The sequence below is a fragment of the Salmo salar genome, chromosome 22 (genome assembly GCF_965601325.2).
Source record: "Salmo salar chromosome 22, fSalSal1, whole genome shotgun sequence".
Lineage (NCBI taxonomy): Eukaryota > Metazoa > Chordata > Actinopteri > Salmoniformes > Salmonidae > Salmo > Salmo salar.
The window spans coordinates 49064972-49090702 of NC_138312.1; the positions used below are offsets into that span (position 1 = coordinate 49064972).

Sequence of the window (25731 nt, forward strand, 5' to 3'; positions counted from 1 at the left end):
AACATATTATATACTGTGGACGTCCAGGGGCGGGGCATAACAAAAAGTAATGGCCATTTATGTAGGGTCTGGCAAGACAGTGGATTTCAGTTATTCTATAGAATTCGCCTTTTGTAGAGCATGACAAAAAAGGTAAATACCGTAACCTTTATTACTAGGCGTTTTCGTTCATAGCAGTCGCGTTCGGTCTGAATACAATTGATACATCGCCTGAACTCGATTGCGCGATTAGGGTTAACCAGCCAGCTACACGGTAACGATCAGTATCAGCTCTCCGAGCCAGCGTTCAGAGCCTTCGTTTGGGCGTGATAGTTCTGACATTTCGAGTCGATCACATACGGGTCTTTGTAATACGCAGTTATTACACAGTATCGAACATATTTACTACAGGTCAACATGGAGAGGATTTTTTTTCTCTAGATATTGACGACGAAAAACGGATTAAGGGCAACTTGGTCTCGGGAAAAGTTGGACACAGGTATGAAACTCGCATGCAGAGAAAGAATGTGAAAGCTAAAACTATTCTGCTGCTCGAGCTCCAAATTAACGCAGTGTTACAAGGATGTCAGTGTACCAAAATAATCTTTACAATCCAACCACGCATGTTGCTCAAATAATTGTCTTACATTTTCTTTACAGAGATACAAATTGTATTATTCAAGCAACCAAACTGTCTGAAACAAAGTCATTTTCTACTTTTTCAGGATTAGAGATATATTAATGGTTAAGAGAGTTGTCAAGTCTTTATCCGCCATCTACAAACAAGGGCATGCCAAAATCTCAGGTAAGGTACTTTGATCTGATTTAAATCCATGCATTCATATACATTCATGCAATACATCAATCCATTCATGCAATACATCTATCCATTCATGCAATACATCTATCCATTCATGCAATTAAGCTCAGCTCGACATTCCGGAAATATTTATTATCTGTCAAAGCTTTAAAAGAAATGAGCTAGATAAGCTCTTTAAAAGCTTGAGTGTATTGCAGACACCCTTGCCCCAAATTGCCAGACTACTACTATATGACATAACGTGAGTTACATTTTAGGCTTCTGTTACTAGACCTTCAAAATGGGCCTCTCGTGTCTCACACTGGCAACTTTTTTCTCTGATTTAACGTCTACCATGTTCTTAATGGGTTCAATATGTAGGTTAAATCAAGTCCACTGGGGTCCAGAATTATTGAATCCCTAGATAGAGATGATCAAATACTGTATAAAATAAATAATACAAATACTGAGCTATATTGTGTGCTCCAAAAGAGAAAACAATGATATTATTTTATACTAATACAATTGTGCTGAAAAATAGGTGTTGTTTAACAATTAATACAAAAAAACCCTCAGAAGGTAGGGGTCAAAATTATTGGATCCCCTGTTTCCACGGTCCGCTTGCGAGGATAACAACATTGAGCCTTTTTCTAAAATGTTTTATGAGATTGGAGAACACTTTGGGAGGGATCTTAGACCATTCCTCCATACAGAATCTTTCCAGATCCTTGATATCATTTGTCTGCGCTTATGGACGGCCCTCTTCAATTCAAACCACAGGTTTTCAATGGGGTTCAAGTCCAGAGACTGAGATGACAATTGCAAAATGGAACGAAACAGGGATAAACCTACCTGAATTTGTCCAATAGAAACTCTCATTTGCAACTGTTTGGACATCCTACATCAGCTAGATGCAGGCAAGAGTGTTCAAGGCAATATTGAATGTGTCACTATCTGTCACCTTGATTAATCCAATTTGTCTCTCGATTTGTTTCTACCTTAAAAACCTTCATTCGTAGGCTAGGTTGTAGCAACCTCATGATGGGTATAGGGAAACATTGAGTATCATGTAGTAGCCTAAACCTATTGATGTTACATTGAACTGGGTGAATGGAATATGAATGACAGTCATTCAATATGCTTTAATAGAAATAAGGCCATGCTGATTAAAAAAAAAACTTTTCCTCCCAGATTAGAATATGCACATTCTGACTGAGAGACAGCAAACTTGGCTGCCTGCTGCAAGTTGAAAGCACACAGACCCACCCCTCTGCACGCTGCTCCAAATCTGCAGGTTTTTTTGCAGTGAGAATGTGCAGTGAGTTATTTTGCCAACATCTAGTTAGGCATATTAAAACACTTATGTGTCATCCGATTATCAACTGTCAACTTGCGGATACGAGTATGGCCATGTCGGCAGACCCAGAGGTTGAATCCTAAGCGCCTGCCTACACATAGTCTGAAGTACAATACCAACATAGCTACTGTAGTAAGTCATCGCTGTGTGCTGGAAAACCTTGGTACAGCATGGGTGGAATAGTTATTGTGGTGCTCGTGAATTTCCTTTTTCGACCAATGCCTGCTTCTCACTTTAAATATATATTTTTGTTTTTAATAGTGTTTATGTTTTATACAGCAGTACTGTGTGTCCAAGACAATTTCTCCCTCGGGGACAATAACGTTTTATCCTATCCTATGTAACCCATTTTGGAGGTGGAAATTGCCATAATGTAATGGTTCTTCTGCCAGTGCCATCGGCTGCCATCACTATCACCTCATAATGCACTCGAGAGCATTTCTAAGTGCATGATAACGCACTGACAAGAAGCACCGTACACTGCGGCACGCCCCTAATTAAGTCGGTGGCACACAGCAACACTTGGAACCGCCACTGTTGTTGTAGAACGTGCAGTTCCTGGTTGCTCTGTACAATTTGTCAAATATGCCAAATTTCTCCCCAACACACTCCCTCTCACTCCCTCGCTCAGTCACATTTCCCCTGCCAAAGAGGTGATGATGAGGGAAGTAGAGAAGTCAAGTCGCCTAGCGGACATGTTTGTAGGCCTGTAGAATCAATGTATGGTACATGCAGCTCCAGTCTAGAGAATGGGAGATCTTGGATAAACATGATATGATCGAAAGAAAGCAGGATGAACAAAACAACTCCTTGGCCTATTCCCTTCCCCTAGCCCCCACGTCTTCAGTTTTTTCAGATCTGACTGAGTGGATAGGTGTAAAGGCATCCGGTTGCTTTCCAGTCAAAACAGTTCGGAAGAGTTTGCATATATAATGTAGACATTTTGTGATGTTTTTGTTCGTTATGGACTTTAGTAAGGATTTTTTTGGCTCTTCAGGCACACAACATTTTTTCTTGAGGCAAGCCTAAGTCGCTAGCCAAAGTCTATGGCCCTTCGTTGGTGATTGGTCAATAGATGGATTTTTCAATAAAGACTTGTTGTCATTCAATGAGAAACAAGTAATTTCCATGCACATTTTTTCATTGAGAAATACTACACCAAACTAAGATCTTCTCTGCAAAAACTTCAAAATTAATGACAGATTTCTTGAGTTATCTTATATTAAATATGACTGTTTTGAGGAAGTGGCTATGGCGTCTCAAAATGGACAAACAGTACTATTGCAGCTTTTTTATAATTTGTCAAGTGAAGGTATTTTAAAGGCGTTGTCACACCCTGACCATAGAGAGCCATTGTTTCTCTATGGTGAAGTGGTTCAGGGCGTGACTGGGGGTGATCTAGTTTATTTATTTCTATGTGGGGTTCTAGGTTTGATTTTCTATGTTGGTGATTTGTATGATTCCCAATTAGAGGCAGCTGGTAATCGTTGTCTCTAATTGGGGATCATATTTAAGTAGCTGTTTTTCCCACCTGTGTTTATGGGATATTGTTTTGAGTTAGTGCACGTAGCATCTCTGTAGTCACGGTTTGTTGTTAGTTTATTTGTTTTTGTCTTTGCTTAGTTTCACTTTCTAATAAATAATGTGGAACTCAACATTCGCTGCGCCTTGGTCTGACATTTATTCCAGCGAACGTGACAGGTGTATGCGAGCACACTCGTTTGGAACTCAGCTAGGGGCCAGCCGAATTGAAGCATGCTGACGCCTTAAGTCAGCAATGTGATGGTGGCGGTTCCCTTTAGTCTTTTGCAATGGTCTTATGGGAGCTTCGACCATATTGCTTACCTCATCTTACACCTATCCAGTTCCTTCCGGTCTGAAACACCAAAGGTGTAGTGGGTTGTTTTCATTTCAGACAGGGCTTTTCTTTAGGCCATTTATTAGAAAGCATTTAGGGGGAGCTGACACAGTGGTAACATTGTACTAGGCTTGGGCGGTATACCGTGTATACCGAATACCGGGGTATGAACAACTCTGAACAGTTAATTTTGAGATGTGTCTGTTACTTGAGCTCTATGAAGCATTTATTTGAGCTGCAATTTCTGAGGCTGGTAACTAATGAACGTATCCTCTGCAGCAGAGGCAACTCTGGGTCTTCCTTTCCTGTGGCGGTCCTCATGAGAGCCAGTTTCATCATAGCGCTTGATGGTTTTTGCGACTGCACTTGAGGAAACTGACAAAGTAATGATGGACTGTCGTTTCTCTTTGCATTTTTGAGCTGTTCTTGGACTTTTACCAAATAGGGCTATCTTCTGTCACCTTCTACCATGTCACAACACAACTGATTGGCTCAAACACATTAAGAGGGAAATAAATTCCACAAATTAACTTTTAACAAGGTACACCTGTTAATTGAAATGCATTCCAGGTGACTACCGCATGAAGCTGGTTGAGAGAATGCCAAGAGTGTGCAAAACTGTCATTAAGGCAAAGGGTGGCTACTTTGAAGAATCTCAAATAGAAAATATATTTTGATATGTTTAACACTTTTTTTGGTTACTACATGATTCCATATGTGTTATTTCATATTTTTGATGTCTTCACTAATATTCTACAATGTAGAAAATAGTCAAAATAAATAAAAACCCTTGAATGAGCAGGTGTGTCCAAACTTTTGACTGGTACTGTAAGTAAGTGGCTGAATGAATAAGGTCACGGCGCATCATATTGTTTTAGCTTTCTGCCGTGTTTGAGTGGTCAAAGACCTTTGGATGAGTTATCTGTACAGCTGCCACTGCAGCTTGATTTCCTTGTGTTTTTTTCTCCTCTAAGTTCTGGGCCCATATGCTCCTCCCCATCTTCTCCGAGCAGAGCAGGCAGACCCTTTGTCCTAGCGACTCCCAGACTCCAAACAGAAACAGTGTGTACCCAGTACTGTTCTTCCTTCAGACATACTTGCCTCAAAATGTTGTTAATTTTCACAATGTATCTCATTCACACTCACCAAAAATGACATTAGGTAGCTCCTACCTATATATGTATAACCTACCTATAATGTATAGCTGGATATCCTGTCTTTGCAATTTGTTTATTTTCGTTTACGCTCGTTAACATATTTAGCTAGCAGCCTCCATGGAAATTCCCCATTACTTGTGCACATTTTGTTAGCATTCTTGTAGTAGACTGCCAATGGGATTTTTTGCGGGGGGTTTTGGCGCCCCTTGTGTACTAAGCCGGTAATACCGTAAATCCCGGTGTGAGAGAAGGATGGTATGAGGATTTACCGCCCAACCCTACTTTGGGACCTACTTCCCAATCCATTTGACTGTGATCCTGGCTCAGTTGAACATGCCGGCAAGTGAAATCAAACAGCTGGTCGAGCGGTCATGTGACCGAACGCATTTGCATGTCACTACGGAGTTTTGGTTCCTGACTCAAAGGGAATATACGCTGGCGTCTCCCTCTGAGCATTAATGCCACGTTCAAGACAACTGGGAACTCTGAAAAAAACAGACTAAGACTGGGAAAAATTATTTTTTGAACGGTCATCCAACTCTGAATTCTCTTTCTGGAGCCCCGACTTTCTGACCTGAAGACCACTGATGTCATGATTTGATCTCGTATTTTTCAGAGTATCCAGTTGTTTTGAAAGCACCATCAGTGCTCTCGTCTGCATTAAAACCAAATATCGAACCAGGTTGGATGTGACTGCAGAGATGAGGTGCGCACGGTTGACCATGCACGCCCCTTGACTTTTAGAAGCTCCGACGTGACATGCATCAAGCACACCCATCTCATTAGTGGTAGTGAGATAAGATACATTATGTCAGATTCATTTGTAATTGACTGTCGTAGCCCCACATTAAAAGTATGTGATGGTGAGTTGAGAAGACAATCGGAAATACTGTTAGAATGTTTTTCAATTGACTGCCCTAGCCCCAAATATAAAAGTAAAAACATTTTTTTCACACGGTTGGGGTCGCAAGAATTTTCAGATGTCAAAATGGGGTCGTAGGCCAAAAAGCTGGACAACCAGAGCTGAACCTAGAACAGTAGCCGAGGGCATTGTAATGCAGGCTCACGTTCCAGCCAGTCACAGCCACAACAATGGCAGCTTGTGTACGAGGGTTGAGCAGTCGTGTTGGTACAGTCTATTAGCCTTCTGTCCACCCTGCGACAGCAGTACAGTGATCCAACCCACCCCCTCCATGACCACTGTAATTGGTTGCTTCCTCCTCTCCCATATGTAACAGTTTAGGCCTCCTATAGAGCTACCCTTTATTTGACACAGAAAGCTGGGCTTTTGTGTGGGTGTTTACCGTATGCTGTATATAGTGCACGTGTTAAGTTGTTGTTGGGAGTAATGACGCGTTAAATTCCACCTATTAGTGTTGGGCACACGTTGAAATGTCCAGTGATTGATGGTTCGAACACTCGACACGTCACAGGTAAAGCATACTGTGTGTAAGTATAGCCGGGTTAGTCATGTAGAATAATGCGACTTCTTGGAAACGTGTTGCATGCAGGGCCCACCAGTGGGTTGAGAAAAGGAGAAACCCACCTGGCTTGGTTTGGTCCCTGTATGAGTTAGAATGAGTGAGTTAGAATGAGTGAGTTAGTATGAGTTGTTAGTATGAGTGAGTTAGTATGAGTTAGTTACATTGTAAATAGTATGAGTGAGTAGGTATGAGTTAGTGGAAATAGAATGCTTTAGTATCCGGCCATAATGATGATACAAACAAGGTGTTACGACATCATTACCTGCGGGTGATTGAGGCATAGTACACGTTGCCCAGGTTTGTACTTTTTGGGTTTTGGTTATGTAACCGGGACCAGAGCTAAGTGCTTACACACCCACGTCACCCACATGTCTGTTGTCTGGTCGGTCCTGTCCTTGCTAGTTCAGAGTGTGTGTGTGTGTGTGTGTGTGTGTGTGTGTGTGTGTGTGTGTGTGTGTGTGTGTGTGTGTGTGTGTGTGTGTGTGTGTGTGTGTGTGTGTGTGTGTGTGTGTGTGTGTGTGTGTGTGTGTGTGTGTGTGTGTGTGTGTGTGTGTGTGTGTGTGTGTGAGAGAGAGAGCGATAGCACTTAATCGCTGTCGAGCTCTGGAGAGACAGGGCTGTGTGTGGGGGGTTGTGTGTGTGTGTGTGAGTCCAAGCGGGCCTCTCCTTGCCTCTTCGTCTTTCCCCTTTCCAGAGTCCAGCGAGGGACCCAGCAAAAGGGCAGGCCGCCCCTGCCTCTCGCTTCGCAGTGGGGCCCCTGCCTCTCTCGCTTCGCGGTGGGGCCTGGAGAGGGGTGTGTGTGTGGAGACCAAGGTTATTATAGTAAATGTAAACTGAAACAAATAAAAACTAAAATTGGAAAAACAGTTTAGTAAAATAATTAAGAAAAACTATTGAAAACTATTATCTTCGAAAACGAAATAAAATAAAAAACATAATAAATTCTGTTTAGTTGTGCAGAAATCTAATAGGGTTTAAAAAAAATAAAATATTATGGGGTTTTTGATCTTCTAAATCTGGCAGGTAAATGCTGCCAGTAGATGGTGATGTTTCAAGTAGGCCTAGCTTGTGTATCACTATCACTAGCTAGTAGTAATTAATTGGGTGAGCGAGGAGCATGAGCGTGAACCATAGGCCTGAACAATGGCGGTAGCAGCAAATTTTTTCCTCGCTCGTTGGAATAATGTGTAGAATTGCAGGATTTTAGCTGTAAAACTGCTCAATTTTCTCCTCACTTGATGGAACAATGGTAGAATTGCAGGAAATTAGTATTTAAAACGGCAAAATATGACACGGGAGTTTGTATGACAGAGGGAAATGAAGGAGGGAAAGAGAGAGGGAGAGGGGAATTGAGAGTGAAATCATTGGACAGGACTGGACAGGTGTGCTCTGACAGTTACTCACTCACCAAGTACTCTTTTATTCCGAATGCAATTCTGCAACTTAACAAATGTTGGACTAATTGCAATTAGCACTTGTACTATGAAATTGTGCTTACCCTGCCTATTTTTTTATAAATATCCTTTGCTATTTATTTGACATTTTTCAATGTTATATGTTTTATGACTGCTGCAAGATGAATTGCGGACATTTGAGGACATTCACATTTTCTGAATCACTGGTGTCTATCCAGGCCTATTCTGTTGTTCCAGGTTCTCTCTTTCTATTGTTCTTTCTCTCTCTTTTCCCCCATCAGTCGATCACTGTCTTTTTAGGGTTTCTTTACTGCATCCCCTATCCCTCTTTCTGACACTTCTATTCCTGTTTTTATGTATTCCTTTCTTATTTTCTCTCTGTTTGCTTCTGTTTCTGACTCTTTCTTTCTCCCTCTCCTCCCCCCACTTCTCTTCGCCTTGTAAAGTTTCTCATTTCTTTCTCCCTCTCTCTCCCCCTCTCTCTTTCCATGGAGAGGGTCATTCCAGGTCTGATTTGTTTTATGTCTGTTCTGTACTTGTAGTGACCCAGCCAGATTATGCAGTAAAACACATCGCCTTGTGTTTTTTCTTGCTCTGTCTCTCGCTCTCTCTCTTTCCGTTTGGGAATATCTTGGCAGTCGGGAGCCATTTCTGAGCCATTTCTGGTATTGCGTCATGTGATGTGATAGGGAGCCAGCCGCTCATTGGGCTCCGTCATTTCGGAGAAGGCCCCGTTCTCTCTCACTCCACCAGCATTCCGTCCCCTCTCATTTTTCCAGCTTTGTTATAGGTCTGGATGTGATTCCGGCTCCGACTCTTGTGTGTCGGGATGTGGTCCGTAAACTCATTGCTGACATTCTTGAGACATGATGCCGTGTTTTTTATTCCTTCTCTTTCCTGCTTGTCTGTGAGCAGTTAAGGCAAATGATCACTTTTAGAATATCCTGTTTGCATCCTTCTCCCCTACTTCCCCTTCTCATTAAGTTAGGGCAAATGATCACTTTTAGAAAATCCTGTTTGCATCCTTCTCCCCTACTTCCCCTTCTCATTAAGTTAGGGCAAATGATCACTTTTAGAAAATCCTGTTTGCATCCTTCTCCCCTACTTCCCCTTCTCATTAAGTTAGGGCAAATGATCACTTTTAGAAAATCCTCTCTGCATCCTTTTCCTCTTCCCCTTCTTCTTTAGTTAAAGGAAAGGCTGCACAATATATATGTCACAAATTATATTCCATCTAAAAAATGTCAAAAGTTTCAGATTTTTAAAATAATTATACTTCTATTTTCGCTTTTTGAATTAGATTTATCAAAAACTCATATACAGTACCAACAATACATTGTGGCTTTGACATGAAGAAAGAAACAGCCTGCTGGTGGCTTCGGTGATGGAGTGAATCGGATAAGTAGGTACTAAAGTACCCAAAAGGTTTTGTCATGTTATGTTGCTAGTAGATGATAAAAATCAAAGATAGCCAGCTATCTAAGTGCACCGGTCCATGCAAAATGAACTGGCCCACTCGGATCTAGCGTGCAATAAGCTAGCAAGCTACAACAACTCCATCAACATTGCACGTTTTGCAGAAATGAATGGTAAAATACAAATGATTAATGTAATTGTTTATTTCAAGGTATGTCTTTATTTTAGTTGAACTGCCTGATCTTCATTGGCCAATATAACTTGTAGGATATCATGGTAGCCAATGTTTGTGTTAGCCGTTTTACCTGGATTTACTATTACTGCTGCTAGTAACGTTAGCACTCAGGTTAGCATGTGGGTAGCTATAGCTACCATCAGCTAACAACAGAGTTTTAGCCAGTTTGGTCATAAGCGTTCGATGTCTACTATGATGGTAAAGGTTTATCTTGATTTTGTGTAACAGTAGGAGAAATGCTGATGTGCTGAACTGCTAATAAGTGATGTGTTTCAAGGCTTCTAGGGGTAAGCCAGCAGGGGTGTAAAAAGGACCATGCTAAAAGCCTGTGCGCTGTATAAGTGATACAAATATTTTTAGCAGATACAGAATAAAGAAATCCCAGGATACGGTCATTCAGAGTGCCCCTTCCTTGCCTCCTTGTCTCTTTTATTGCTTGACCACAAGCCTGAAATGACTGGATAGGTGAAACCAATGGCTAGTTTCCCTTTACCTGTCCATTTCTATATGCTCAGTAACAATAAAGAAACAAGGAAATTAGGTATTTTGTGAGGGTTGGAACACTGCCATGGTCAGTTTTGAGCCTGCCCACAACTACACCACTCTCCTCTTTGCAATAGGAGCCTGCAACAGTGCCAATGGCTAGAAGATACAGCGAACAGCCACAATGTTTGGAAATGTATACACTTCCATACAAGATTCAAACCACCATGCACTCCTGATTTATTGACCGTGTTAAATCGGTTGGAATTGTGAGAGGGCATCTGCCGTTTTCATTGAATGTCTTCAGGTGTTTGATATGCTACTTTTCAGTTTCAGCATAAATCCAGCACCTAGACTAAAGCCTATTAGTTGACCATTTTAAAGGGATTGCATGAGTTTTAAAGGGAAAGTTCATCCGTTAGTCAAAGTTTGTCAGATGTTTACAAAAGTGGTCCTAGGTGTAGCTGAAAGCTTAACCTGTTATTGCCATCTGTTGTGTAGGCCTATATGACCCTGCTATTTGTATTAGGAGACATGGAAACTAAAGAAATGATAAAGGTTGGCCTAGTTTCATCTAATTTCATCTAATTAGATGGTGTCAAACTTTCTCATTCATTTTGTAATGAGACATGCATGTTGCAGGACCTACACAACTGATGGTGCAACAAACATACTTTCCTGGACCTTTTCTTGAGGTATGAAAACATCAAAGATTTCACATTTTTGGATGAACAATCCCTTTACTTCCTCCAAGAGTAGAATTCTTGCCTAAAAACACTACCACTGCCTGGTGTTGTTCAATAATGTAGTGCGCAGTTGTTCAATAATTCAGTATGATAGTTAGGCTCTATAGTAATATGGTTTACATAATGTAATAAATGATTGGTTCTCACAATCCCAGTTGCTGGTAATGAACAGCGTTTAAGTGCTGGTCTAGGTTCAGCTGTCCCGTGAGTCCCATGTTTTCCAGAGCTCAAAGTATCAGAGCAGAGTGCTTATCTAGGATCAGTCTTTTAGAACATAATTCATTAAATTAGGCTATAGGGACAGGGAGGACCTGATCCTAGATCAGCACTTTTACTCTGTCACTGTTTTTCAATACCAGCCCAGATCATCTTTGAAAACATCCAACTGATCCGGATACAGTTCCTAATATGCTTCCCGGATACCATTCCTTAGTCTTGGCCATAGATAATTATGCATCATTATGGTTGTGACGCATGCATGTTATTTCAGTAATCTGAATGAAGAAATCAGAAGCGGAGAGGATTGACTAAAATGATGACTAAAATGTAAATGTAAAATGTACAGGTGGACTCCAATCTAGTTGTAGAAACATGATCAGAGGAAACAGGATGCATCTGAGCTCAATTTCGAGTCTCATAGCAAAGTGTCTGAATACTTATGCAAATAAGGTATATGTTTTTTATTTTTAATAAATTAGCAAAAATGTCCAAAAAACTGTTTTGCTTGTGTATAGATTGCAGAAGATTTGTATTTATTTAACCGATTTTAGAATAAGGCTGTAACGTAACAAAATGTGGAAAAACTCAAGGGGTCTGAATACTTTCCAAAGGCACAGTATAGCCCTAGGCGATGCTCTTGGTTCATTTAATGTGCAGGGCGGCATACAGTTAGCCTACAATGATAGTGAATTTGTATTTGATTTTGCATAGCGTAGTAATAGGGCTTTTAAAAAAATATTATCATAATTAATAGGCTAAAACATTACCTTTAGCTATACAGAATATCTCACCACTGTGCATTTCAACCTCCACTCACCTTTATTCCTTTCTGGAGCAGGCAGAGGGGCTGTCAACAGTTTAGTGAAATAGGTTTCTTTTTGAAAACATGTTACTATCGATGTTCCCGAATGGATTTCACAAGGAATGTTTTGCAGGACCAGGGTTGGAGAACCCATTGCATACAACATTTGGGCGTAATATCACGTGTTGCGCAATGAGAGCATGCTCCTCAAACAGTGGTTGATGTGTGGAGTAAAATAAGTGTCTTATTTCTTTCTCAGTTGCTCATGTTAAACAAATGTTCTGCTATAAAACCCAAGTAGCTTGGTTGGAAAGTGCACAGCACCTATTCTCACCTATTCCTGCCCATTTCATAATGGACCACTCTAAATCAAAACTCTTTTGTCATATTAGTAAAGACAAGATTACATTGAAAAAGTCTGATGGGTGAAAATATGATCACTTGATGAGAGAACAGGGTGGAAGAAGAGGCAAGGAACAGAACCCAAGCTTTTGTTGCTACTTTCTCAAACCATCAATAGCCTATAGTCGCACCCTGCAGCCCATACATGTTCTGATTTCTAAAACATTCTTAGGTTTTTATCATTCACAACTAAAGTTTCCAAATAAGTCTAAATCTAGCATATAGGACCTGTTTCAAATGATCACGTATGCTTAACATAGCGACTCATATGCTTACTTACTGCGGAATGGGAAAAATATCCTTTCTATTTTATTCAGCTAAGTTCAATTCTAATCTTCTTACTATAAAATCATATAATATAAAATAATGGCACGGCACTAAATAATCAAGCCTACAGCCTATGGCAGAAGCATAGTCAGATAACATACAGTATCTAGTCTACTAAATGAACAAGCCTACAGCCTATGGCAGGAGCATCGCCAGATAACATACAGTAAGCCAACTCATATTATGTTTTTCTGAAATACTTTTTCTTCATATCATAATGTTTCTTTAGACCTGACTACAATAAATAAGGGATTTATTGTGATGGTATATATTAAATGTATTTATTAGACTTTTTAAAATGTAGATGTTCCAAAGGCCCGTATCAGCAGCTTGTGCCTGGAGATGCTAAACATGTTTATGTTAATTAATGGTCAATTACCATGAGACCAGAAGTATTTTGCATGACAGTAACCGACTGACAACATTTCATGACCGCCACAGCCCTACCTGAGACCCTATAGTGACACTGTACAGTGAGTGACCTTTGACTCCCTGACCCATGGCATGAAGGGGCGTGTCGGACACTGCCCTGTCGGTCTGTAACATGTCGTCCCGGCTCCCTTCGTGGCCCCTGTGTGCCCTAGATCAGCCAGCTCCTTCCTGTACAGTCAATGTACACAATGGCCGGATTGGCCAGGGTGTGGAAAAAAAAAGGCCTGTGTCTGCATCGCATTCCGTCAACTCACATCGCACACATTAGACACACACCACAAGACCAGTCCCATCACATCACACACACATCACACACACCGCAAGACAAGTCCCATCACATCACACACACTGCAAGACAAGTCCGATCACATCACACACACATCACACACACTGCAAGACCAGTCCCATCACATCACACACACATCACACACACTGCAAGACCAGTCCCATCACATCACACACACATCACACACACTGCAAGACAAGTCCGATCACATCACACACACATCACACACACCGCAAGACAAGTCTCATCACATCACACACACATCACACACACTGCAAGACAAGTCCCATCACATCACACACATCACACACACCGCAAGCCAAGTCCCATCACATCACACACATCACACACACCATCAGCTATTGGACAATTTCAGGAAATAAGAGGAATCAGATAAGTAAAAGCCTCCCTTTCCATCACTTTTCATTCTGGAATACAAACACAGGCTGCAGCGTTTTCATTGTGTCGCTGATAGATCTAAAGAAGATGAATAGTTGTCGAGAGATGAGTCGTGTGTTATTTTTAGCCCACAATTTTACCCGGCCCACAGGCTGTGTGTAGCTAGTTATATTTTTAGCCGCTGTTTAATAAATAACTCAAAAACAGTCTGTTAGTCCTCTTCACTACTCTGTTCCCTCATGCTGTTGTCCCACAGGTCCTTTTCCTGGGCTGCATCTAGTTCCCTCTGTATCTGACCTCTCTATCTGTATCTGACCTCTCTCTAGTTCCCTCTGTATCTGACCTCTCTCTAGTTCCCTCTGTATCTGACCTCTCTATCTGTATCTGACCTCTCTATCTGTATCTGACCTCTCTATCTGTATCTGACCTCTCTATCTGTATCTGACCTCGCTCTAGTTCCCTCTGTATCTGACCTCTCTATCTGTATCTGACCTCGCTCTAGTTCTCTCTGTATCTGACCTCTCTATCTGTATCTGACCTCGCTCTAGTTCCCTCTGTATCTGACCTCTCTATCTGTATCTGACCTCTCTATCTGTATCTGACCTCGCTCTAGTTCCCTCTGTATCTGACCTCTCTATCTGTATCTGACCTCGCTCTAGTTCTCTCTGTATCTGACCTCTCTATCTGTATCTGACCTCTCTAACTGTATCTGACCTCTCTATCTGTATCTGACCTCTCTATCTGTATCTGACCTCTCTATCTGTATCTGACCTCTCTATCTGTATCTGACCTCGCTCTAGTTCCCTCTGTATCTGACCTCTCTATCTGTATCTGACCTCTCTATCTGTATCTGACCTCTCTATCTGTATCTGACCTCTCTATCTGTATCTGACCTCGCTCTAGTTCCCTCTGTATCTGACCTCTCTATCTGTATCTGACCTCTCTATCTGTATCTGACCTCTCTATCTGTATCTGACCTCTCTATCTGTATCTGACCTCGCTCTAGTTCCCTCTGTATCTGACCTCTCTATCTGTATCTGACCTCTCTATCTGTATCTGACCTCTCTATCTGTATCTGACCTCGCTCTAGTTCCCTCTGTAGCGGACCTCTCTATCTGTATCTGACCTCGCTCTAGTTCCCTCTGTATCTGACCTCTCTATCTGTATCTGACCTCTCTATCTGTATCTGACCTCGCTCTAGTTCCCTCTGTATCTGACCTCTCTATCTGTATCTGACCTCTCTATCTGTATCTGACCTCTCTATCTGTATCTGACCTCTCTATCTGTATCTGACCTCGCTCTAGTTCCCTCTGTATCTGACCTCTCTATCTGTATCTGACCTCTCTATCTGTATCTGACCTCTCTATCTGTATCTGACCTCTCTATCTGTATCTGACCTCGCTCTAGTTCCCTCTGTATCTGACCTCTCTATCTGTATCTGACCTCTCTATCTGTATCTGACCTCTCTATCTGTATCTGACCTCTCTATCTGTATCTGACCTCGCTCTAGTTCCCTCTGTATCTGACCTCTCTATCTGTATCTGACCTCTCTATCTGTATCTGACCTCTCTATCTGTATCTGACCTCGCTCTAGTTCCCTCTGTAGCGGACCTCTCTATCTGTATCTGACCTCGCTCTAGTTCCCTCTGTATCTGACCTCTCTATCTGTATCTGACCTCTCTATCTGTATCTGACCTCGCTCTAGTTCCCTCTGTATCTGACCTCTCTATCTGTATCTGACCTCTCTATCTGTATCTGACCTCTCTATCTGTATCTGACCTCTCTATCTGTATCTGACCTCGCTCTAGTTCTCTCTGTATCTGACCTCTCTATCTGTATCTGACCTCTCTATCTGTATCTGACCTCTCTATCAGTATCTGACCTCGCTCTAGTTCCCTCTGTATCTGACCTCTCTCTCTGTATCTGACCTCGCTCTAGTTCCCTCTGTATCTGACCTCTCTATCTGTATCTGACCTCGCTCTAGTTCCCTCTGTATCTGACCTCTCTATCTGTATCTGACCTCGCTCTAGTTCCCTCTGTATCTGACCTCTCTATCTGTATCTGACCTCGCTCTAGTTCCCTCTGTATCTGACCTCGCTCTAGTTCCCTCTGTATCTGACCTCTCTATCTGTATCTGACCTCGCTCTAGTTCCCTCTGTATCTGACCTCTCTATCTGTATCTGACCTCGCTCTAGTTCCCTCTGTATCTGACCTCGCTCTAGTTCCCTCTGTATCTGACCTCTCTATCTGTATCTGACCTCGCTCTAGTTCCCTCTGTATCTGACCTCTCTATCTGTATCTGACCTCGCTCTAGTTCCCTCTGTATCTGACCTCGCTCTAGTTCCCTCTGTATCTGACCTCGCTCTAGTTCCCTTTGTATCTGACCTCTCTATCTGTATCTGACCTCGCTCTAGTTCCCTCTGTATCTGACCTCTCTATCTGTATCTGACCTCGCTCTAGTTCCCTCTGTATCTGACCTCTCTATCTGTATCTGACCTCTCTATCTGTATCTGACCTCGCTCTAGTTCCCTCTGTATCTGACCTCTCTATCTGTATCTGACCTCTCTATCTGTATCTGACCTCTCTCTCTGTATCTGACCTCTCTCTCTGTATCTGACCTCTCTATCTGTATCTGACTTCTCTATCTGTATCTGACCTCTCTCTCTGTATCTGACCTCTCTCTCTGTATCTGACCTCGCTCTAGTTCCCTCTGTATCTGACCTCTCTCTCTGTATCTGACCTCGCTCTAGTTCCCTCTGTGTCTGACCTCTCTCTCTGTATCTGACCTCTCTCTCTGTATCTGACCTCTCTATCTGTATCTGACCTCGCTCTAGTTCCCTCTGTATCTGACCTCTCTATCTGTATCTGACCTCTCTATCTGTATCTGACCTCGCTCTAGTTCTCTCTGTATCTGACCTCTCTATCTGTATCTGACCTCTCTATCTGTATCTGACCTCGCTCTAGTTCTCTCTGTATCTGACCTCTCTATCTGTATCTGATCTCGCTCTAGTTCCCTCTGTATCTGACATCGCTCTAGTTCCCTCTGTATCTGACCTCTCTATCTGTATCTGACCTCTCTATCTGTATCTGACCTCGCTCTAGTTCTCTCTGTATCTGACCTCTCTATCTGTATCTGACCTCTCTATCTGTATCTGACCTCGCTCTAGTTCTCTCTGTATCTGACCTCTCTATCTGTATCTGACCTCTCTATCTGTATCTGACCTCTGTATCTGATCTCGCTCTAGTTCCCTCTGTATCTGACCTCTCTATCTGTATCTGACCTCGCTCTAGTTCCCTCTGTATCTGACCTCTCTATCTGTTTCTGACCTCGCTCTAGTTCTCTCTGTATCTGACCTCTCTATCTGTATCTGACCTCTCTAACTGTATCTGACCTCTCTATCTGTATCTGACCTCTCTATCTGTATCTGACCTCTCTATCTGTATCTGATCTCTCTATCTGTATCTGACCTCGCTCTAGTTCCCTCTGTATCTGACCTCTCTATCTGTATCTGACCTCTCTATCTGTATCTGACCTCTCTATCTGTATCTGACCTCTCTATCTGTATCTGACCTCGCTCTAGTTCCCTCTGTATCTGACCTCTCTATCTGTATCTGACCTCTCTATCTGTATCTGCCCTCTCTATCTGTATCTGACCTCTCTATCTGTATCTGACCTCTCTATCTGTATCTGACCTCGCTCTAGTTCCCTCTGTATCCGACCTCTCTATCTGTATCTGACCTCTCTATCTGTATCTGACCTCGCTCTAGTTCCCTCTGTATCTGACCTCTCTATCTGTATCTGACCTCTCTATCTGTATCTGACCTCTCTCTCTGTATCTGACCTCTCTCTCTGTATCTGACCACTCTATCTGTATCTGACTTCTCTATCTGTATCTGACCTCTCTCTCTGTATCTGACCTCTCTCTCTGTATCTGACCTCGCTCTAGTTCCTCTCTGTATCTGACCTCTCTCTCTGTATCTGACCTCGCTCTAGTTCCCTCTGTGTCTGACCTCTCTCTCTGTATCTGACCTCTCTCTCTGTATCTGACCTCTCTATCTGTATCTGACCTCGCTCTAGTTCCCTCTGTATCTGACCTCTCTATCTGTATCTGACCTCTCTATCTGTATCTGACCTCGCTCTAGTTCTCTCTGTATCTGACCTCTCTATCTGTATCTGACCTCTCTATCTGTATCTGACCTCGCTCTAGTTCTCTCTGTATCTGACCTCTCTATCTGTATCTGATCTCGCTCTAGTTCCCTCTGTATCTGACATCGCTCTAGTTCCCTCTGTATCTGACCTCTCTATCTGTATCTGACCTCTCTATCTGTATCTGACCTCTCTATCTGTATCTGACCTCTCTATCTGTATCTGACCTCGCTCTAGTTCCCTCTGTATCCGACCTCTCTATCTGTATCTGACCTCTCTATCTGTATCTGACCTCGCTCTAGTTCCCTCTGTAGCTGACCTCTCTATCTGTATCTGACCTCGCTCTAGTTCCCTCTGTATCTGACCTCTCTATCTGTATCTGACCTCTCTATCTGTATCTGACCTCACTCTAGTTCCCTCTGTATCTGACCTCTCTATCTGTATCTGACCTCTCTATCTGTATCTGACCTCTCTATCTGTATCTGACCTCGCTCTAGTTCCCTCTGTATCTGACCTCTCTCTCTGTATCTGACCTCGCTCTAGTTCCCTCTGTATCTGACCTCTTTATCTGTATCTGACCTCGCTCTAGTTCCCTCTGTATCTGACCCCTCTATCTGTATCTGACCTCGCTCTAGTTCCCTCTGTATCTGACCTCTCTATCTGTATCTGACCTCTCTATCTGTGTCTGACCTCGCTCTAGTTCCCTCTGTATCTGACCTCGCTCTAGTTCCCTCTGTATCTGACCTCTCTATCTGTATCTGACCTCGCTCTAGTTCCCTCTGTATCTGACCTCTCTATCTGTATCTGACCTCGCTCTAGTTCCCTCTGTATCTGACCTCGCTCTAGTTCCCTCTGTATCTGACCTCTCTATCTGTATCTGACCTCGCTCTAGTTCCCTCTGTATCTGACCTCTCTATCTGTATCTGACCTCGCTCTAGTTCCCTCTGTATCTGACCTCGCTCTAGTTCCCTCTGTATCTGACCTCGCTCTAGTTCCCTCTGTATCTGACCTCGCTCTAGTTCCCTCTGTATCTGACCTCTCTATCTGTATCTGACCTCGCTCTAGTTCCCTCTGTATCTGACCTCTCTATCTGTATCTGACCTCGCTCTAGTTCCCTCTGTATCTGACCTCGCTCTAGTTCCCTCTGTATCTGACCTCACTCTAGTTCCCTCTGTATCTGACCTCTCTATCTGTATCTGACCTCGCTCTAGTTCCCTCTGTATCTGACCTCGCTCTAGTTCCCTCTGTATCTGACCTCTCTATCTGTATCTGACCTCGCTCTAGTTCCCTCTGTATCTGACCTCTCTATCTGTATCTGACCTCGCTCTAGTTCCCTCTGTATCTGACCTCGCTCTAGTTCCCTCTGTATCTGACCTCGCTCTAGTTCCCTTTGTATCTGACCTCTCTATCTGTATCTGATCTCGCTCTAGTTCCCTCTGTATCTGACCTCTCTATCTGTATCTGACCTCGCTCTAGTTCCCTCTGTATCTGACCTCTCTATCTGTATCTGACCTCTCTATCTGTATCTGACCTCGCTCTAGTTCCCTCTGTATCTGACCTCTCTATCTGTTTCTGACCTCGCTCTAGTTCTCTCTGTATCTGACCTCTCTATCTGTATCTGACCTCTCTAACTGTATCTGACCTCTCTATCTGTATCTGACCTCTCTATCTGTATCTGACCTCTCTATCTGTATCTGATCTCTCTATCTGTATCTGACCTCGCTCTAGTTCCCTCTGTATCTGACCTCTCTATCTGTATCTGACCTCTCTATCTGTATCTGACCTCTCTATCTGTATCTGACCTCGCTCTAGTTCCCTCTGTATCTGACCTCTCTATCTGTATCTGACCTCTCTATCTGTATCTGAACTCTCTATCTGTATCTGACCTCTCTATCTGTATCTGACCTCTCTATCTGTATCTGACCTCGCTCTAGTTCCCTCTGTATCTGATCTCTCTATCTGTATCTGACCTCTCTATCTGTATCTGACCTCGCTCTAGTTCCCTCTGTATCCGACCTCTCTATCTGTATCTGACCTCTCTATCTGTATCTGACCTCTCTATCTGTATCTGACCTCGCTCTAGTTCCCTCTGTAGCTGATCTCTCTATCTGTATCTGACCTCGCTCTAGTTCCCTCTGTATCTGACCTCTCTATCTGTATCTGACCTCTCTATCTGTATCTGACCTCGCTCTAGTTCCCTCTGTATCTGACCTCTCTATCTGTATCTGACCTCTCTATCTGTATCTGACCCCTCTATCTGTATCTGACCTCTCTATCTGTATCTGACCTCACTCTAGTTCTCTCTGTATCTGACCTCTCTATCTGTATCTGACCTCTCTATCTGTATCTGACCTCTCTATCTGTATCTGACCTCGCTCTAGTTCCCTCTGTATCTGACCTCTCTATCTGTATCTGACCTCTCTATCTGTATCTGAACTCGCTCTAGTTCCCTCTGTATCTGACCTCTCTCTCTGTATCTGACCTCGCTCTAGTTCCCTCTGTATCTGACCTCTCTATCTGTATCTGACCTCGCTCTAGTTCCCTCTGTATCTGACCCCTCTATCTGTATCTGACCTCGCTCTAGTTCCCTCTGTATCTGACCTCTCTATCTGTATCTGACCTCTCTATCTGTGTCTGACCTCGCTCTAGTTCCCTCTGTATCTGACCTCGCTCTAGTTCCCTCTGTATCTGACCTCTCTATCTGTATCTGACCTCGCTCTAGTTCCCTCTGTATCTGACCTCTCTATCTGTATCTGACCTCGCTCTAGTTCCCTCTGTATCTGACCTCGCTCTAGTTCCCTCTGTATCTGACCTCTCTATCTGTATCTGACCTCGCTCTAGTTCCCTCTGTATCTGACCTCTCTATCTGTATCTGACCTCGCTCTAGTTCCCTCTGTATCTGACCTCGCTCTAGTTCCCTCTGTATCTGACCTCGCTCTAGTTCCCTCTGTATCTGACCTCGCTCTAGTTCCCTCTGTATCTGACCTCTCTATCTGTATCTGACCTCGCTCTAGTTCCCTCTGTATCTGACCTCTCTATCTGTATCTGACCTCGCTCTAGTTCCCTCTGTATCTGACCTCGCTCTAGTTCCCTCTGTATCTGACCTCGCTCTAGTTCCCTCTGTATCTGACCTCTCTATCTGTATCTGACCTCGCTCTAGTTCCCTCTGTATCTGACCTCGCTCTAGTTCCCTCTGTATCTGACCTCTCTATCTGTATCTGACCTCGCTCTAGTTCCCTCTGTATCTGACCTCTCTATCTGTATCTGACCTCGCTCTAGTTCCCTCTGTATCTGACCTCGCTCTAGTTCCCTCTGTATCTGACCTCGCTCTAGTTCCCTTTGTATCTGACCTCTCTATCTGTATCTGATCTCGCTCTAGTTCCCTCTGTATCTGACCTCTCTATCTGTATCTGACCTCGCTCTAGTTCCCTCTGTATCTGACCTCTCTATCTGTATCTGACCTCTCTATCTGTATCTGACCTCGCTCTAGTTCCCTCTGTATCTGACCTCTCTATCTGTTTCTGACCTCGCTCTAGTTCTCTCTGTATCTGACCTCTCTATCTGTATCTGACCTCTCTAACTGTATCTGACCTCGCTATCTGTATCTGACCTCTCTATCTGTATCTGACCTCTCTATCTGTATTTGATCTCTCTATCTGTATCTGACCTCGCTCTAGTTCCCTCTGTATCTGACCTCTCTATCTGTATCTGACCCCTCTATCTGTATCTGACCTCTCTATCTGTATCTGACCTCTCTATCTGTATCTGACCTCTCTATCTGTATCTGACCTCTCTATCTGTATCTGACCTCGCTCTAGTTCCCTCTGTATCTGACCTCTCTATCTGTATCTGACCTCTCTATGTGTATCTGACCTCTCTATCTGTATCCGAACTCTCTATCTGTATCTGACCTCTCTATCTGTATCTGACCTCTCTATCTGTATCTGACCTCGCTCTAGTTCCCTCTGTATCTGATCTCTCTATCTGTATCTGACCTCTCTATCTGTATCTGACCTCTCTATCTGTATGTGACCTTTCTATCTGTATCTGACCTCGCTCTAGTTCCCTCTGTATCTGACCTCTCTATCTGTATCTGACCTCTCTATCTGTATCTGACCTCTCTATCTGTATCTGACCTCTCTATCTGTATCTGACCTCGCTCTAGTTCCCTCTGTATCTGACCTCTCTCTCTGTATCTGACCTCGCTCTAGTTCCCTCTGTATCTGACCTCTCTATCTGTATCTGACCTCGCTCTAGTTCCCTCTGTATCTGACCTCTCTATCTGTATCTGACCTCGCTCTAGTTCCCTCTGTATCTGACCTCTCTATCTGTATCTGACCTCGCTCTAGTTCCCTCTGTATCTGACCTCGCTCTAGTTCCCTCTGTATCTGACCTCTCTATCTGTATCTGACCTCGCTCTAGTTCCCTCTGTATCTGACCTCTCTATCTGTATCTGACCTCGCTCTAGTTCCCTCTGTATCTGACCTCGCTCTAGTTCCCTCTGTATCTGACCTCGCTCTAGTTCCCTCTGTATCTGACCTCTCTATCTGTATCTGACCTCGCTCTAGTTCCCTCTGTATCTGACCTCGCTCTAGTTCCCTCTGTATCTGACCTCGCTCTAGTTCCCTCTGTATCTGACCTCTCTATCTGTATCTGACCTCGCTCTAGTTCCCTCTGTATCTGACCTCTCTATCTGTATCTGACCTCTCTATCTGTATCTGACCTCGCTCTAGTTCCCTCTGTATCTGACCTCTCTATCTGTATCTGACCTCTCTATCTGTATCTGACCTCTCTCTCTCTGTATCTGACCTCTCTCTCTGTATCTGACCTCTCTATCTGTATCTGACCTCTCTATCTGTATCTGACCTCTCTCTCTGTATCTGACCTCTCTCTCTGTATCTGACCTCTCTCTCTGTATCTGACCTCGCTCTAGTTCCCTCTGTATCTGACCTCTCTCTCTGTATCTGACCTCGCTCTAGTTCCCTCTGTATCTGACCTCTCTCTCTGTATCTGACCTCTCTCTCTGTATCTGACCTCTCTATCTGTATCTGACCTCGCTCTAGTTCCCTCTGTATCTGACCTCGCTCTAGTTCCCTCTGTATCTGACATCGCTCTAGTTCCCTCTGTATCTGACCTCTCTATCTGTATCTGACCTCTCTATCTGTATCTGACCTCGCTCTAGTTCTCTCTGTATCTGACCTCTCTATCTGTATCTGACCTCTCTATCTGTATCTGACCTCGCTCTAGTTCTCTCTGTATCTGACCTCTCTATCTGTATCTGACCTCTCTATCTGTATCTGACCTCGCTCTAGTTCTCTCTGTATCTGACCTCTCTTTCTGTATCTGACCTCTCTATCTGTATCTGACCTCTCTATCTGTATCTGATCTCGCTCTAGTTCCCTCTGTATCTGACCTCTCTATCTGTATCTGACCTCGTTCTAGTTCCCTCTGTATCTGATCTCTCTATCTGTATCTGACCTCGTTCTAGTTCCCTCTGTATCTGATCTCTCTATCTGTTTCTGACCTTGCTCTAGTTCCCTCTGTATCTGACCTCTCTATTTGTATCTGACCTCGCTCTAGTTCCCTCTGTATCTGACCTCTCTATCTGTATCTGACCTCTCTATTTGTATCTGACCTCGCTCTAGTTCCCTCTGTATCTGACCTCTCTATCTGTATCTGACCTCTCTATCTGTATCTGACCTCTCTATCTGTATCTGACCTCTCTATCTGTATCTGACCTCGCTCTAGTTCCCTCTGTATCTGACCTCGCTCTAGTTCCCTCTGTATCTGACATCGCTCTAGTTCCCTCTGTATCTGACCTCTCTATCTGTATCTGACCTCTCTATCTGTATCTGACCTCGCTCTAGTTCTCTCTGTATCTGACCTCTCTATCTGTATCTGACCTCTCTATCTGTATCTGACCTCGCTCTAGTTCTCTCTGTATCTGACCTCTCTTTCTGTATCTGACCTCTCTATCTGTATCTGACCTCTCTATCTGTATCTGATCTCGCTCTAGTTCCCTCTGTATCTGACCTCTCTATCTGTATCTGACCTCGTTCTAGTTCCCTCTGTATCTGATCTCTCTATCTGTATCTGACCTCGTTCTAGTTCCCTCTGTATCTGATCTCTCTATCTGTTTCTGACCTTGCTCTAGTTCCCTCTGTATCTGACCTCTCTATTTGTATCTGACCTCGCTCTAGTTCCCTCTGTATCTGACCTCTCTATCTGTATCTGACCTCTCTATTTGTATCTGACCTCGCTCTAGTTCCCTCTGTATCTGACCTCTCTATCTGTATCTGACCTCTCTATCTGTATCTGACCTCTCTATCTGTATCTGACCTCGCTCTAGTTCCCTCTGTATCTGACCTCTCTATCTGTATCTGACCTCTCTATCTGTATCTGACCTCGCTCTAGTTCCCTCTGTATCTGACCTCTCTATCTGTATCTGACCTCTCTATCTGTATCTGACCTCTCTATCTGTATCTGACCTCTCTATCTGTATCTGACCTCTCTATCTGTATCTGATCTCTCTATCTGTATCTGACCTCTCTATCTGTATCTGATCTCGCTCTAGTTCCCTCTGTATCTGACCTCGTATCTGACCTCTCTATCTGTATCTGACCTCGCTCTAGTTCCCTCTGTATCTGACCTCGTATCTGACCTCTCTATCTGTATCTGACCTCGCTCTAGTTCCCTCTGTATCTGACCTCTCTATCTGTATCTGACCTCTCTATCTGTATCTGACCTCGCTCTAGTTCTCTCTGTATCTGACCTCTCTATCTGTATCTGACCTCTCTATCTGTATCTGACCTCTCTATCTGTATCTGACCCATCTATCTGTCTCTGATCTCTCTATCTGTATCTGACCTCTCTATCTGTATCTGACCTCGCTCTAGTTCTCTCTGTATCTGACCTCTCTATCTGTATCTGACCTCTCTATCTGTATCTGATCTCTCTATCTGTATCTGACCTCTCTATCTGTATCTGACCTCGCTCTAGTTCCCTCTGTATCTGCTTTTGGCACACTGGGGCTTTGTGACACACAGTGTCACTGAGACAAGGAGCTCACCACCGCTCCCTCACCCTCGCCGTTTCTCTTTGATTTGGATTTTCTCGCTTTCTTTTTTCCCTCTCTATCTATCCTACTCAATCTCTGTTTCACTATGTTTGCCTCCAACACCTGTCTTTCTCTGTTAGTCTTTGTTTCTAAATCTGATTTGTTTTAGGCCCTTCACTCTCTCTCACTCTGTGATTCTGACTATCTTTTGTTCTCCCTCTAGTTCCCTTCTCTCCTGTTTCCTTTGTCTTACTCCGTTTCTGACCTCTCTCTAGCTTTTTCAGTCTTACTCTGTTTCTGACCTCTCTCTAGTTCCCTCTGTATCTGACCTCTCTCTAGTCCCCTCTGTATCTGACCTCTCTCTAGTCCTCTCTGTATCTGACCTCTCTCTAGTCCCCTCTGTATCTGACTTCTCTCTAGTTCCCTCTGTATCTGACCTCTCTCTAGTTCCCTCTGTATCTGACCTCTCTCTAGTTTCCTCTGTATCTGACCTCTCTCTAGTCCTCTCTGTATCTGACCTCTCTCTAGTCCCCTCTGTATCTGACCTCTCTCTAGTTTCCTCTGTATCTGACCTCTCTCTAGTCCTCTCTGTATCTGACCTCTCTCTAGTCCCCTCTGTATCTGACCTCTCTCTAGTTCCCTCTGTATCTGACCTCTCTCTAGTTCCCTCTGTATCTGACCTCTCTCTAGTTCCCTCTGTATCTGACCTCTCTCTAGTTCCCTCTGTATCT

At 43.4% G+C, this 25731-nt stretch overlaps 1 protein-coding gene across 2 annotated transcripts in view; it reads left to right on the top strand.

The window, feature by feature from the left end:
- The first annotated feature begins 242 nt into the window (after window positions 1–242).
- The window catches only part of LOC100136371 (vitamin D3 receptor B), an 88603-nt gene continuing 63114 nt past the window's right edge, over window positions 243–25731 (top strand). For both annotated transcript variants that reach the window (XM_014167996.3, XM_045705805.2), the window contains exons 1-2: window positions 243–478; window positions 705–784. In XM_014167996.3, the coding sequence (XP_014023471.1) occupies window positions 721–784 (64 nt within the window). In that variant the 5' untranslated portion in view covers window positions 243–478; window positions 705–720. The remainder of the gene's footprint in view (window positions 479–704; window positions 785–25731) is intronic.